This window comes from Moschus berezovskii, chromosome 27 (genome assembly GCF_049115385.1).
Source record: "Moschus berezovskii isolate FMDL1 chromosome 27, NW_MosBer_1.0, whole genome shotgun sequence".
Taxonomy (NCBI): Eukaryota; Metazoa; Chordata; class Mammalia; order Artiodactyla; family Moschidae; genus Moschus; species Moschus berezovskii.
In genome coordinates this window covers 31494950-31511312 of record NC_142486.1, presented here as the reverse complement: position 1 = coordinate 31511312, position 16363 = coordinate 31494950, and the positions used below count along the sequence as shown (strand labels likewise).

Sequence of the window (16363 nt, the reverse complement as noted above, 5' to 3'; positions counted from 1 at the left end):
CGCTCAGTCATGTCCGACTCTTTGCAACCCCAGGGATTGTAGCACTTGCCTGCAGGAGATGTAAGAGACTTTTTGGTCCAATCCCTGGGTTGGGAAGATCCCCTGGAGGAGGAAATGGCAACTCATTCCAGTATTCTTGCCTGGAAAATCCCATGGACAGAGGAATCTGCCTGGCTATAGTCTGTGGGGTTGCAAAGAGTTGGACATGACTGAAGGGACTGAGCACACATGCATGCACGTATATGTTCACTGATGACCATGTCAGCCCCGAGAGTGTGGAGTTTTGGGGTTACAGGTAAACTTCAGGGAGCAGGTGAATTTCCAGATACGGAATCCACACATAGAATGGACTGTGATCTCAAAGAGCCGCCTTCCCTTCCTTCGAGTCGGGAAATCTGAACGAGCTCAGTGCCTGCTGCATTTGTTTGAATGTTGAGGTGGTGTGTTTTAAGTGGCTGACTCTTAACTTCCCTCTGCTTGCCTTTCCAGTGTGGAAGCCAGTCCTCCAGGCCAGGAGAGTCCTCTGAGCAGCCTGTTACCTTCTGCCTCGGTGCCAGAGTCCATGACAGTTAGTAAGTACTTTCTGGGCAGCGTCTGCCATCCCTGGGGCCTGCACATCCTGGAGGCAGTGCCTTTGTGCTGGCTCCTGCATGACCGCGGACTTCACAGAGTCTGGGATGAAGTCAGGTGTGTGGGTGCCTGGTTGTGGACTTGAAGTGTGGTATGTGGTCGTTAAGCTGTCTGAGCTGTGAAATCTGATACTTGGGTTCATGCATCGTTTTGTTAAAGCAGGAGCCCCCAACATTCATGCCCCTAGGGACCAGTTTCATGGAAGACCATTTTCCCATTTACCCAGGGGTCAGGGATGGTTTCTGGAGGATTCAGGCACTTTACCTTTATTATGCCACCGCAGATGTGATGGGAGGCAGAGCTCAGGCAGTAATGTGCGCGATGGGGAGTGGCTGTAAATCTAGAGGAAGGTTCGATCGCTCAGTGCCTTTCCCTTCTTGCTGTGTGGCCCGGTTCCCAGCAGGTCTTGAACTGGTACCAGCTTGGGGGTTGAGGACCCCTGCTGTAAAGGACACAGAGGTGAAGCAGCAGGGAGGCCGAGGGAAACTTATGTCCTTCCAGGTTTCGGGGTTTGCTTCCTTCAAGGCTGTCAGCTATAGAGGAGGTTTCTAGTTGGGTTTCCTTTGTATCCCTGGAGGAATCACTTTTGTACGTAAGGGAAACTGTGTCTCTCAAAGATGAGTGAAGGTTGCTAATGATCAGGTGCAACCTGTTGACAACCTTACTGCTCAGAAAAGGTACAGCAATTAAGGTTAGGTTTCAGTTCAGTTCAGTCGCTCAGTCGTGTCCGACTCTTTGCAACCCCATGGACTGCAGCCTGCCAGCCCTCCTTGTCCATCAGCAACTCCTGGAGCGTGCTCAAACTCATGTCCATCGAGTCGGTGACGCCATCCAGCCATCTCATCCTCTGTCGTCCCCTTCTCCTCCCGCCTTCAGTCTTTCTCGCATCTTTCTCAGGGTCTTTTCCAGTGAGTCAGCTCTTCGCATCAGGTGGCCAGAGTATTGGAGTTTCAGCTTCAGCATCAGGCCTTCCAGTGAATATTCAGGACTGTTTCCTTTAGGGTGGACTGTTTCGATCTCCTTGCTATCCAAGAGTCTCAGGAGTCTTCTCCAACACTGCAGTTCAAGCATCAATTCTTCGGCACTCAGCTTTCTTCACAGTCCAACTCTCACATCCATACATGACCACTGGGAAAACCATAGCTTTGCCTAGACGAACCTTTGTTGGCAAAGTAGTGTCTCTGCTTTTTAATATGCTGCTTAGGTTGGTCATAGCTTTTCTTCCAGGGAGCAAATGTCTTTTAATTTCATGGCTGCAGTCACCATCTGCAGTGATTTTGGAGCCCAAGACAATAAAGTCTGTCACCTTTTCCGTTGTTTCCCCATCTATTTGCCATGAAGCGATGGGACTGGATGCCAAGATCTTTATTTTTTGAATGTTGAGTTTTAAGCCAGCTTTTTCACTCTCCTCTTTCACTTTCATCAAGAGGCTCTTGATGAAAGGTTAGGTTTGAGTGTCTTTATATAATAAAGAATATACCAACCAGCTGTGGCTTAATATGATAGAAATCATCTTTCTGTTCAGAGGTAGGCAGGCTGGGCCAGTGTGTGGCTCCATGGTCATCAGAGAGCAGGGCTTCTTCTGTCTTGCCTCGTTGTCCAAAATGGCTGTTTTAGGTCCAGCCATCTCATTCTCATCCCAGGTATTAGGAATGAGGAGGGGGCAAAGGAGAAACTTCCTCCATTTCCTTAGGTAGGATTCAGGGGTCTGAACTTGGAAAAGAAATTACAACTTTTTCCTCTAGCCTCTGCCTGAAATTTAGTATTCAGTATTGCCTTCATTTAAAAAAAATTAATTAGCTTTGTTTCTGGCTGTGCTGGGTCTTCTTGCTGCATGGGGGCTTTCTCTCATTGCGGTGCGCAAGCTTCTCGTGTTGCAGAGCACAGGATCTAGAGCGTGGACTTAGCAGTTGTGTTTCCAGGCTCAGTTACCCTGTGGCAACCAGGGATCGAACCCATGCACCCTGCATTGGCAGGAGGATTCTCAACCACTGGACCACTGGGGAAATCCTCAATTTATTTTTTTTTAGTTGGAGTATTGTTTACAATATTATTAGTTCCAGGTGTACAACACAGGGATTCAAAATTTGTATGGGCTATGTTGGGTATGAAGTTATTACGATGTGTTGGCTGCAGTCTCTGTGCTGTGCAGCGTGTCCCATAGTTTATTTCACCCACCGCCATTTGTGCTGCTTCCCTTCCCACGCTCTCTCCCTACTGGCAGCCTCTAGCTTGTCCTCTGTGTCTGCTTTTCATTTTCTGTGTTCATCTGTTTGTTTTATTTTTAAGATTCCACATATAAATGATATCATACAGTATTTGTCCTTTTCTGTACCAAGCGTGGTACCTTCTAAGTCCATCTGTGTGGCTTCTAATGGCAAAATTCCATTCTTTTTCATGGCTGACTAATATTCCTCTCTCTGTGTGTGTCTGTGTGTGTGTATGTATGTCTGTGTGTGTCTCTATGTGTGTGTGTTTGTGTGTATCTTTGTCCGCTCATCTGTTGATGGATGCTTAGATTGCGTTTTCTTTAATGATGAAAGTAGCAGCGGATCATAGAAACCTTAGGAGTCTCAGCCACGCGAGTGATAGACGTCACTGGCTCCTGTAACAGTGATGTGAAAAAGATCTCACGATGTCATTTCTGCTTGAAAATAGAGTTTTTTAATGAGAAAATGTAAACTCCTGTGTACTAGTCTGTCACTTGTCTTTTTTTAAGTTTTGGTAATTCTATTTCAGCATAATCAATTTCCTTTGTAATCTTGAGTGTTTTATGTTATGTATTTTAAAACATTTTTCTGAGAAGAGACCCATGGCCTTCATCACCAGACAATGCAATGGTCTCTGGCACGAAGAAGATGAACCTTTCCCCTCCCCCAAGCAGTAAGGCCCCTTCCTAGAAAGTGCACACAGGCTCCCACTTGTGTGGCTGACATCCGTCCCAAGGCCTCCCCGGTTACTCAGGAGACAACATGTCCATCCCGTTTTCCCCCCAAAATGACCCTATGGCTAAGGAAGGAAAGAGGGTTTCCCTGGTAGCTTAGCTGGTAAAGAATCCGCCTGCAATGCAGAAGACCCCGGTTTGACCTCCTGGGTTGGAAAGATCCCCTGGAAAAGGGAAAGGCTACCAACTCCAGTGTTTTTGCCTGGAGAATTCCATGGACTGTACAGTCCATGGGGTTGCAAAGAGTCAGACACGACTGAGGGACTTGCACTAAGGAAGGAAGAGTGGAGTCTGAGGGGCATCCAATGTTCTTTTATTTATTTAAAAAGAATTTGATTATTTTTGACTGCGCTGGGTCTTAGGTGTGGCATGTGGGATCTAGTTCTCTGACCAGGGATTGAGCCCAGGTCCCCCTGCATTAGGAGTGTGGAGTCTTAGCCACTGAGCCACCAGGGAAGTCCTAGAAATGGAGTTTTATGTGATTACTGTACTGGGGAGAGCCACTCTTAGTTGCTTTGAATAGCAGGTAATTGTGAAAATAAACACAATGAAAAGGAGCCAGTGCTAGTGAGTTGGCCTGGACGTGGTTGCCTGTCTAAGGATGAGAATGGTGCCAGCACCATCTCGGTGCTAAAGGCAGGTATTAATGTGTTTCCAGAAGTCACCGGGGTGAGTGGAAGCAGAGGAATTCTCTGCCTGTGTGATGCCTCGTCTTCTTGGCACCTGCGGTGCTCTGCGGGTCACACTGTGACATGAGGGCTGAGACCTTACTCTGGCCCCCAGTGCATCTGCTCTGAATCACACCAGTTTTTGCCTCATTTACATTTGTTTTGAGAAGAATGGTGATGCCGAGATTGAGGGCATGAAGACCAGACTTCCTTGGCGCCTCGCCCTGGGCACCATTAGCAAGGATACAAACATCTTGATGCTCTGTACCCCGCCCGGCCCCAGGGTACCCAGCAGTGTGCTTTCACATGGGTCTCCTGCACCCTGGGATGCGGTCCTGCCATCTCAGACACGATGCGCTTTGTCAGCTACTCTTCAGGGTCAAGAGAGATCGTGGTCTGTGGGTCTGCTCAGACATCTTCTGACTTTGAGGAAGATGCTGGCCTGTGTGTTTCAGTAAGGACATGCCTCTGAATGCACTTGACTTATGCTGATGGCAGGGGTCTAGACTGGTTTTTTATTTTTTAGTTGTACGCTTTAAATAGAAAAAGGGCTTCCTTGGTGGCTCAGATGGTAAAGAATCTGCCTGCAATGCAGGAGACCTGAGTTTGATCCCCAGGTCGGGAAGATCCCCTGGAGAAGGGAAAGGCACCTTCCCTTGGACAGAGGAGCCTGGCGGGCTACAGTCCATGGGGTCGCAAACAGTCAAACAGCTGAGCAGCTGTCGCTTTTTAAACAATAAGTTTACTGATTTTTGTTTTTGGCTGTGCTCGGTCGTCGTTGCTTTGTGGGAACGGCTTTCTAGTTGCGGTGCGTGGGCTTCTCACTGCAGCGGCTTCTCTTGTTGCGGAGCACGGGCTGTAGGGCTTCACGGGCTCAGTGCTTGCGGCTCCCGGGCTCTAGAGCACAGGCTCAGTAGTTGTGGCTCACGGGCTTAGTTGCTCCACGGCATATGGGATCTTCCCGGATCAGGGATAGAACCCCTGTCTCCTACATTGGCAGGTGGATTCTTTACCACTGAGCCCCCCAGGAAGCCCAGTCTTACACTTTTCTAACAGTGTAAATCCGGTTTTCTTATTTTGTATCTTTGGCAAATCCAGAGTTTACAGCGTGCATCTGTGAAGAAACACTTCACTACGTCCACATTTTGACCCTCGACGCCCAGTAGCAGCATGGTTTGTGGGGGATGAGGGTGTGTGTGGTGGGCGGGGGTTCTGTTTTTGCGGTGGTGGCTGTAAGTTTCAGGGAACCTTCACTGAAATTGTTGTCTGTCCTGTGGGTGTCCCAGACGAGAGGTCAGAACCCTTAGAAGTTTTGCCAGCGTGGGTGCTTTTGACTTGTACCGTCCCATCTCGCCCCTGCCTCCTGTGTTATTGCAAAAAAAAAAAAGAGAGCTAGTCTGTCTGGGTATCCAGGGAGTATTATTGTACTTTGCTAGGGTTGTTGTTAACAAAGTACCCCACACCAGCAGCATAAACAGCAGAAGTGTGTTTCTCATAGTTCTGGAGGCTGGAAGTCCCCTAGGATCCAGGCGCCGGCAGTCTGGTTTCTGGTGAGGCCTCTCTCTTGGCTTGACGGCCTTCTTTCTGTGAGCGTGCATCCCTGGTGTCTCTTCTCATAAAGAAGCTTTAATTGCTTCTTTAAAGTTCCTACCTCCAAATGTAGTCAAAACATATGAATTTGAGAGAGACGTAATTCCCAGGTGGTGCAGCAGTAAAGAACCCGCCTGCCAATGCAGGAGACGTGGGTTCGATCCCTGGGTGGGGAAGATCCCCCGGAGGAGGACATGGCAGCTCACTCCAGTATTCGTGCCTGGAGAATCCCATGGACAGAGCAGCCTGGTGGGCCACAGTGCATGGGGTTGCAGAGTCGGACACTACTGCAGGGACCGAGCATGCACGCATACATGTACGTATGTGAAGCAGCTTGGACTCCTCTCCGGAGGAGACGCTTGACTCGCACGAACCCCAGAGGAGCCTGGCAGAGGAGCCCCAACTCTGTGCCCTGGACATCCCCCTGACGTCCCACCAGGTGACCCCCGGCCCGCGTTATAGCTGCTTCACCCTGTTAGAGGGTCCTCCCCTGCCCACCCTGGTGCCCCAGTCTTGAACTTCGGCCCCCAGAACGGTGAGGGGTTCGTTTCTGTTGTTCATCAGTCGCCCGGTCTGCCGTGTCCTGTTATTGCCGCTCAAACGTGCTGAGACCCCGAGGGTCAGTGGGGCCGTGACACTGGCCACGCCGACCCCTTGTTCACACCAGCCCCTCTTTGCGCGTCGCTGCCTCTCAGCCTCCCCGTCCGCCCCCTTCCACGAACGCTCCCGCCGTCCCGGCTGACGTCCCCCGTCCTGGGTCCATGTGCCACCTGGTGGATGGTCCAGGAACTCGCCCTGCAGTTTCCTCCCCCTCCCCCCTGCACCTTTCCCTGCTCAGGACTCAGGACCGCTGCCACTCCCCTCACTGTAGATGGTTCCCGGAATTTCACCTGAAAAGTTTAAAGTGAAAGTCGCTCAGTCATGTCCAACTTATTTCTTTGTGACCCCATGGACTGTACATGTACAGTCCATGGAATTCTCCAGGCCAGAACACTGGAGTGGGTAGCCTTTCCCTTCTCCAGGGGATCTTTCCAACCCAGGAATTGAACCCAGGTCTCCTGCATTGCAGGTGGATTCTTTAGCAGCTAAGCCACCAGGGAAGCCCAAGAATACTGGAGTGGGTAGCCTGTCCCTTCTCCAGCGGATCTTCCCAACCCAGGAATTGAACCGGGACCTCTTGCATTGCAGGTGGATTCCTTACCAACTGAGCTACGAGGGAAGCCAGAGGCGATCATTTTCACATCTTCCTGAAATAACAAATATTTAATTTATTTAATTATTATTCAAATCCTTTTAACTTCCGTACTCTTTTCTCCACCTATATCTCAGAAGTCTTTGTCTCTCTTTTATGGGATCGAAGTATGACCTTATTTTGAAGGGGTAAATAGAAAAAGAGTTTGCTTAATATACTGGAATGGACACAGAAGAAAATCATCATACATTTTTGAAGTGAACCTGGACGTGAGAAATCCATGTGGTTCACCTCCAAGGCCTTTAAACATACCCAGCAGGACTTCTTATTCCACCCCAGAATTGGCACAATATAGCTTTCCACCTTGTCATCATTTGCTGTTGAAGCTGACTTACTCCAGACACCAAATTTTTTGATGAATAGAATTCCGTTTTCTACTTTGCAGTTCCATTTAACTTTTGGTATTCTTTTAAACTGAACTTCTGGCAACAGTGTTTCAACAGAATTTTAGATTAAATGGTCCTCAGATCCTAGTCTGGGGTCCATGAGGGTCCAGATGGGGGCGGTGGGCAAGAGAGAAGCGCCGTGCAACAGCACCGTCATGATGGAGGTTGACCCAGACCCCAGGAGTGTTTTTGAAATGGCAGGCATCTCTGCTTTGGCCGGGCGTGCGTTAGTCTGTGTGGTGGCAAGCAGGGTTAACTAATGCTGAGGAACTCACAGGCAAGCGTGGTTCATGGGGATGGCACAGGAGGGGCTCTTGGTGGTCAGTAATAATTATGACGATGATTAATACTCATTAAATGGTATCACCTCAGTCAGTACCGGAAACACAATCCATCACTTATACCAGTTTCCTCCCAACCTCCTGACGGGTTGGTTGAATGATGAAGAGCACTTAACATATGGTCTGCCCTCTTGGCAAACTTTTGAAGAGTGCTTTTCTGGATGAAGAAAAAGTGCACTTTGCTTTTGTCCCTTTCTTTCTTCTCTCTTCCCTTCCTTCCTCCCATTCTTCTTCTATTTGATAGATTTCTTTCTTTCGTACGTTCAGAACCTCTTTGTGCCAGCCCTGACCGGTTGACAGACACTGCGATGCTCCTGGCCTGCAAGTGGCCGAGCACGAGGCCAGAGTCTTGGGCTGGGGACTCAGCAGACCAGTGGCAGGACAGACATGGGGGGTGCTGTTTTCAGGTGCGTCACTCTGGAAGGTCTCTCTCGGGAGACAGGCTGCAGGACGCGGGGCCGGGGCCGGGCTTGGCGGTGCCTGGGCGGAGGTCAGGGGGCGAGCAGAGCCGGAGGACCCGGGTTTTACCCCCAGCGCGGCAGGACGTCAGCGGGGGGCCTGAAGCAGGAGCCACGTGACTCTCGCCGCTCGTTCTTGCAGAGCGCAGACTGTTGAGTTGTGTGCCTGCCTTGCTCCTTCCTGGCACCCCTTCGTCTCCCGAGTGGACCCTGAGGGGCCTCCCTGGTGCCATGCAGTTGACTCTGCCATCCTCACTTTCTCAAGCGCTGATAGTGCCTAGCGGCTAGCGGGTGCCCTGAGCGCGGGGCGCTGACACCCGTAGTTCAGACAGATGTGTTAAGGGTGACAGTGGGAGAGGCTTGGGGTAGGAGGCCTGTCTGGAGCTTCTGTCCTGGGGTCAAGCCCCAGCTCCAGGAACTTCCCAGCTGTGTTTCTCTTGCATAAATATTTACTGGTTTGGCTTCCCCAGGTCTTAGTTGTGACATACAAATTCCCAGTTGGCAGCACGCTCCCCGACCAGGGATCAAACCTGGGACACCCACCTTGGGAGCATGGAGTCTCAGCCTCTGGACCACCAGGGAAGTCCCTTGGTTTCTTTTCCTTTTTCCCCAGACTCTCTGGGCCCTGGTTCCTCATTGGTAAAATGAAGACACTTAGGCTGGCTTCTTTGGGTCGATTGGAGGGTTAAATGCACTAACATCCCAAGGCATAAAACCTGAGCCCTGAACCAGGCGTTGTGTGGGGTCGGAGCCTTCTCCTGTGTGGAGAAGCTTCCATAGGTGGTGAGCGTTGCTTTTCTGGTTCTTCAGAGTCGGGTCATTGCCCGTGGAGGCCGAGGATGTGGCCAAGGATGGGGGACAGTGAGAGACTCAATGAGACGTCCAATGTCATCTCACCGTGTGTAGGCGTTGGGCGATGGTGTCACCCCAGGCCCCAGGGAGACCAGCTCTTCCCAAAATCTTTTTTGGGGATCCTCTTTGGGGATCGGCTCTGAGCCCATTCAGTAGCCCCAAGTGTCCACACTCTAAATCCTGTTGTTGTGGTTTAGTCGCTAAGTCATGTCCAACTGTTTTGCGATCCCATGGACTGTAGCCCACCAGGCTCCTCTGTCCTTGGGATTTCCCAGGCAAGAATACTGCAGTGGGTTGTCATTTCCTCCTCCAAGGGATCTTCCCCACCAAGGGATAGAACTGGCATCTCCTGCATTGGCAGGCAGGTTCTTTACCGCTGAGCCACCTGGGAGGCACACGCTCTCAACCTTAGTCAGAGCTAGACCCGTAGGATTCTTGACTCTGGTCTCATGTTTTCATGCTCGTTGTTTCCAGCTGATGCCTGCCAGGCTTCAGATACCAGATCCACCTGTAAGTTCGTACTTATTTCTGGGGGCAACTACAGATCTCCTTGCACGGAGGGCCTGGAAAAGATTAATAGTGTGGCTAGCTACCCTGCTAAACTGCAGTCGTGTCCGATTCTGTGTGACCCCATAGACGGCAGCCCACCAGGCTCCCCCATCCGTGGGATTCTCCAGGCAAGAACACTGGAGTGGGTTGCCGTTTCCTTCTCCAAATAACGTGGCTGTCTCCCCGTTTATTTTCCAGCTGTGAACCAGTCTGTCTATACTATCACTCAGTTTTCTCAGGACTCCTGCAAAGTGGGGTGTTGGCTTCAATTTGTAGTTGGGAAGCGGAGGCTGTGGTGAAGGTCCCACTGCGAGGACTTGGGGGAGCCTGGGCTCCTCTCCCACTGCTGTCCCTGGACACTTGCAGCTTCTGGAATGCTCTGCCCTCAAGCAGAGCATTCAGGTCTGTGGAAGTGACCCCGTGGGAGAGGCTTCCCTTCCCTGGCCGCCCATCTGAGGGCCTGCTCCGTCACCCGCCTCTCACCACCCACCTTTTTGTCTGCTCTGCCCTCAAGCAGCATTCTCCCACTGCTGTCCCTGGACACTTGCAGCTTCTGGAATGCTCTGCCCTCAAGCAGAGCATTCAGGTCTGTGGAAATGACCCCGTGGGAGAGGCTTCCCTTCCCTGGCCGCCCATCTGAGGGCCTGCTCCGTCACCCGCCTCTCACCACCCACCTTTTTGTCTGCTGGCTCCTCCAGTCCCCAGTGCCGAAACCTGCCGGCCGCGTACTTGCTGCTCAAAGACACTTTAGTTGGGCTTCCCTGGTGGCACAGTGGGTGGGAATCTGCCTGCCAAGGCAGGGGACAGGGGTTTGATCCCTGGTCGGGAAGATCCTACATGCCATGGACCAGCTAAGCCCCTGCGCCACGACTGCTGAGCCTGCAGCTGCAACCACTGAAGCCGATACGCCTAAAGCCTGTGCCCTGTGCAAGAGAGGCCACCACAACGGGAGCCCGGGCACCACAGCTCGAGAGCAGCCCCTGCTCGCCACAGCTAGAGACAGCCCACACAGCAGTGAAGACCCAGCACGGCCGAAAACAAACAAATAGTAAAAGACCCTTTAGTTGAAGGCTTGAGGGAAGGAAAGCACGGATGTGTATTCTCGTTCTAACACATGAAAAATCACAAAGGCTCTGGTAGGAATGAACTGAAAGTGAGTTCCTCAAGCACAAGCATCCATCTGTTCTCATCACCTTTGCAGCCCCCGCCTGGTCCTCGGGAAAAACCCGGAACTATGAAGCTGCCTGAGGAGTGGAGGAGGGCGTGACTGTTTGCCCCTTTCCCCGCTGCATCAGGGAGGAGGCAGCCGGGGCAGACGGAGCACCAGCCTGGGAGTCGGGAGCACCTGGTTCTGATTCCAGCTCCGATAGCAGCAGGCCCTTGCGCCTCTCTGGGCCTCAGTTTCCCCAGCTCTAAAGCAGAGGAGCCCACCCTCAGGGACTCCCTGCACTTCTAGCCATCTGTTCCAGGAAAAGGGCCATGATGTTCACATCCCCTTTTGCAGCCATTCCAGCACTGGGTTGTCAAAGTCCGGATGATTCCAGCATCAGGCCTGGTCTCCTGGGCTGTCCTGATGGCAAGGCAGGCGTGTGCATCTCCCCTCGCTGACTGGTTCCTCTGCAAACGTGTCTACTGTTGCATTGACTTTGAGTGACCTTTGGCTGCAGGAGCTGGTATCCATGATCACACTGGCTCTGATATTTGGCCTGCAACTTTCTCGACTCTGGGCCAGGTGTTGGTCGATGTGGGAAGTGTGAGTGGGCCCAGGCTCCTGGAGACTGCTTTGAAACGACGCTGTCTTCCAGAATGTGTAGAGCAGCATCAGCATTCTTTATGAGAGGCAAAGGTCACCTTCAGGTTTTCATTCTGAGAGGCCAGCAGCCTTTCCATGGCCACTGCCAAGTTTCCATCATCAGTCCTGGTAGTTCATACGTGTGCATCCATTGTCTCTGTGCATCCCTTATTTTTCTAGTACCCTGGTGTGGGTGGTGGTAGATGGATTGCTGTGAAGGCGGCCTTTCGGGGTGGAAGGAATGCTGGAGTCAGGCAGATCACAGCGCTGCTGTTCGAGCGCTGTGTGACCTTGGGCTAATGCCTTGCCTTCTCTGAACTCGGCTTCCCAATCCATGAAATGGAAGTCATGTTACCTGCTTGCAGGATTCTTCTGAGGTCTAGCCCAGAGCCTAGGCGATATTGTTTAGGAGCTTCTTGGAGGCCCATAGATAGTTGATGAGACCTCGGAAGCCTCTTGCAGTTGTGTGCAAAATGATGTTTGTGTATTTGTGCTCCTTTGTGAATTTTCCTGGAGAGAAGTTCCTTTGCTTTTATCACTCTCCTTCAAAGGATTGCAGACCTCAGAAAGAAGTAAGAGCACTTTGTGATAATTGCGCCTGGCATCTGCCACAACCTTCATAATCTTGGTATCATCATTCTGCTTCCTGACGATCCTTCCGGCCAGACCGACTGTGTTCCTACCCACCTCCTTCCTCAGATTAGCAGTGGGGAGTTATTTAACCTGTCCAGGGCTCTGTGTTCTCCTCTGTAGAAAATGAATCTCTGCTAATCGCGCATGTCTCACGGGGTCGTGAGGATTCAACGAATGAATCCGTGAAAAATGCTCAAGATGGTTTATGTAAATTATACCTTGATAGGAAAAACGAAACATAACGTGACTAGGAAGAGTGCTTGACATTAAATGCACACTGTCTGGAAGGTGCTGTTTTGTTGTTAACATCCTGAAGGGGTACCTTGCTGGCTAGTCATCCTGAAAACAGTGGACCTTCTTGTTGACCTGCAGGTGAACAGACCTGATTTTCTGTTTTCCCGACACTGTCCTTCCTGCAGAGGCTCCTTGGGGGTGCCTTCCTGTGGCATCTCCTCCTCAATCTCCCCTTTCCTCTAGAGGAGATGAACCTGTGTACTCTTTCTGTGAGGCCAGTGGCCTCAAGAATGGAAGTGTGGGGCTTCCCTGGTGGTCCAGTGGTTAAGAATCCACCTGCCAACGTGGGGAACGCGGGTTTGATCCCTGGTCTGGGAAGATCCTACATGTCGGGGCGACAAAGCCCCACACTCCTGAAGCCTGTGCGCCTTGAGCCCGTGCTCTGCAACAAGGGAAGCCACCTCAAGGAGAAACCGTGCACCGCAATGAGGAGTAGCCCCTGCTCACTGCAGCTAGAGAAAGCCGGTGTGCAGCAGCAAAGACCCAGTACAGCCACAAAGAAATAAATCTTAAAAAGAGAGGGAATGGGTGTGTGATGAGATAGGACAGTGGTTCTCAGCCGGGGGTGAGCTCAACCCCTAGAATGCACTTGGCAATGACTGGGGACGATTTTGGTCATCATGGCTTGGATACGGATGCTGCTGGAATCTGGTGGGTGATCCCCAGGGATTGCTGCCAAATGCCCTGCAGCACGCGGGTCAGGCCCCACAGTGGAGAAGTATGCAGTCCCAAATGTCGGTGCCCAGGATGAGAAACCCTGAACAGGCAGTGGGGCTATTTTCCAGGAGCCATATTTTTATTTTAGAAGTTTTTTTTTTTTTTGGTTGTTGTTGTTTTTAAACCACCTGCCTCCTGCATGATTCAGGGAGTGAAACAGGCTAAAAATGAACCTGAGCGAGATGACAGATCCCAGAAAGCGTTTGTTCTTGCCTGTGCACTGGGGAGCTGTTTAGTTCTCTCACCTCTGCACTGAAGGTGATTTAGGCGGGCTGTAGTGTGCATAAGGATGAACACCTGTAAAAGTTACCAGAATAAACGATCCCAGCCCGATAGCCGCAGTGACGGTCACACCCAGCAAGTGCAGCTCATTTGGCTGTTTTGCGACCCCATGGACTGTGTAGCCTGCCAGGCTCCTCTGTCCGTGGGGTTTCCCAGGCAAGAACACTGGAGTGAGTTTCCATTTCCTCCTTCAGGGGATCTTCCTGACCCAAGGATGAAATCCGAGCCTCCTGCACTGCAGGCGGGTTCTTTACCATTGAGCTACCAGGTGCTGTTTCCCCAGAAGGTAATTGAAAATTCCTTCAGTTGATACTTATTGGCATTCATCTCAGCCTTGCGTTCCTTCACTTCCTCTTTTGAAAATGAGTTTCTGCCCTCGAATTTATTTCTTTGTTTGAATATATGATGATTTTTGGGAAGTTGCAAGAAACCAGGCTCAGCCTGTCTGTCGGTTGCAGGAAGAGCAGCCCTGGAGCCACCAGGGGGCGCTCTGGCCCTTTCTCTGCCTGCCTCTCGCCTGCTTTCTTTCTAGGGCTTGCTGCTGGCTCAATTTCCCGTGTCCAGCGCTGGTGCCCTACTTTAATGGTGCGGGGGTGGTGGGGGCAATGGTCTTTTCTAGAGGGAAACATCACGTGCTCACAGAACATCCTATTTGCCGTCAGCACAATTGTGGCCGTAGGTTGCCAGTCACTTTCTGGATTAGGTGTCTGGTTGTGTTTTTGAAATGCAATATACAGCTAATGAGTAAATATTTCTCCTTGTCATTATTTTTCATGAGATATAATTGATTATCCAGGGATATTATTCAGCACTTGAATCCCAATCATTGCCTTCTTTTTCCTTTTCTGGGAGTGATAGGTAGAGGGGAGAGTTAAGCCCAGATAATCAACCCGATCGCTTCCTTTTGACTTCTCCCCACTTCTGATCTTGGGCCCGGACAGAGGGGGCAAGAGAAACATCCTCAGTTGTCAGTAGGCCTGGCTGAGCGGGTCCTTTTTCCTCCTGGCTATTGTGGGAAAGGATTCACAGTATCGGTGAGGAGGTCTGGCTGGTTGCCTGGCAACGCGGTTCCAAACACTGGGCAGCTTGGAGAGCACATAGTAAATGATTCAGAGGGAGATGGCCAGGCCCCCCACTGCCTTGGTGAGGGCTTGACAGTGCAGTTTCAGGAGGAGGTGGTGGGCCAGCAGCCCCTACGCTGGTTGTGCAGCCACACGGAGTGAATCTGGTTGGTGTGTACATGTCAAGTTGCTTCAGTCGTGTCTGACTCTTTGTGACCCCAAGGACTGTAGCCCGCCCATGGAGATTCTCCAGACAAGAATACTCTAGTGGGTTGCCCTGTCCTTCGCCAGGGGATCTTCCCGACCCAGCTATTGAACCCGCGTCTCTTACGTCTCCTGCATTGGCGGGCGGATCTTTATCACTAGTGCCGCCTGGGAGGCCCAGATCTAGTTGGTATAGGTGACACAAAGCCTCAAGCTGGGCAGGTTTCTTGCACGGGGAAATTTCCCACTGAATTTTGTCTATTAGACTTTCAGTGCCTGACTTGGTAACTGGAACATTCCAGATGGAATTCATTTCACTTATTTAAAAAAATTATTTATTTTTAAAAATCAGGAGTATAGTTGCTTTACAATGTTGTGTTGGTTTCTGCTGAACGATGGTGTGAATCAGCTGTGTGCATACCTATATTCCCCGCCCTCTGGAGAGGATGGGATTTAGACATGTCTCCATTCTTCATTCATCTGATATTCAGCCCACAAAGATTTACTGAGCACCTGTGACATGCCGGGCCCTGGGGAGTCCAGGTGACAGTGGCCCAGCTCTGCCCTCAGAGGCCCTGTGCCTGAGGGTCACCGTCATTCGGGTGCAGATCGTGAGAGAACCAGCATCAGAGTCGCGTGGACCAGATGAATAGTACAGATGAAGTGCCTGATGCCAGTGAGCTCAGGACCTCGTCGGTGGGAGCTCCTGTTGCACAGACACTGCCCACAGGGAGCTGAAAATCCAGGGGAGTAACAGTGGCCGTTAAATACAGAAACAAGAAAAATAAAATGCTGAAGCAAAGAGCCATTGCATAGGGGGAAAGGAAGGCAGTTGCGTCGTCCCCAGGGGTGATGGATTCTTTGTTACCTGTGTGTGACCTCCACGGTGACTTTCCCCTACCCTTACCCTGCAAGAGCTCCCCCCCTTCCTGGAAGCGGGGAATCCTAATCCGAGTTTTAGATCAGCAGTACAGCTTCAGCCTCTTACCTGGAGCCACAGAGGCCTGGAACCTCACTGGGGGTGGGGCCACAGACTTTGTTTCCTCGCTCCTCAAACAGCAAGGGGAAACCTGGTGACAGTGGAGGAGATGAGCTAAGGGCGGGGGCTCGCTGGGGAGAGGGCGCTGGAGGGAGAAAGGGTGCAGGGGTGGGAGTGAGGGAAGCCTGGACAAGGAGGGGCGGACAGGGCCCAGAGAGGGGCAGCCGAGTCTGGACGGGCTTTTCCCACCCTCAGGGTGGGGGAGATGGGGCTGCTGCTGCTCAGTCCTTTGCCCTGTTCACTCCACCTCCAACGCGACCCCCATGGGAGGGACGGTCTGGGCGGAAGGAGCTCGTCCAGGGAGGCCGTGTGCCTGCAGCCTCACCCCAGCCCCGCCCCAACCCGCTCCCCAGGGCCTTTCCTGGAGTCTCTTGCAGTGCTTTAGGAGGTGGCACTGCCCTTGCAGGACTTCCCTTGTGGCTCAGCTGGTAAAGAATCCGCCTGCAATGCAGGACACCCGGGTTCGATCCCTGGGTTGGGAAGATCCCCTGGAGAAGGGAAAGGCTACCCACTCCAGTATTCTGGCCTGAAGAATTCCATGGACTTTATAGTCCATGGGGTTGCAAAGAGTCGGACACGACTGAGTGACTTTCACTGCCTTTGCAAAGCTCCCCCCACCAACTGCAGTTAAGCTGGGGGCAGCTGTGAGCTCCTGGTCTCAGCGTCCTCTC

The 16363-nt window shown here is 51.6% G+C and overlaps 1 protein-coding gene across 3 annotated transcripts in view; it reads left to right on the top strand.

Moving 5' to 3' along the window:
- SNX29 (sorting nexin 29) overlaps nt 1-16363 on the top strand; it is a 611246-nt gene that overhangs the window by 94133 nt on the left and 500750 nt on the right. For all 3 annotated transcript variants that reach the window (XM_055409515.2, XM_088833007.1, XM_055409516.2), the window contains one exon: nt 490-572. In XM_055409515.2, coding sequence (XP_055265490.2) covers nt 490-572 — 83 coding nt within the window. The remainder of the gene's footprint in view (nt 1-489; nt 573-16363) is intronic.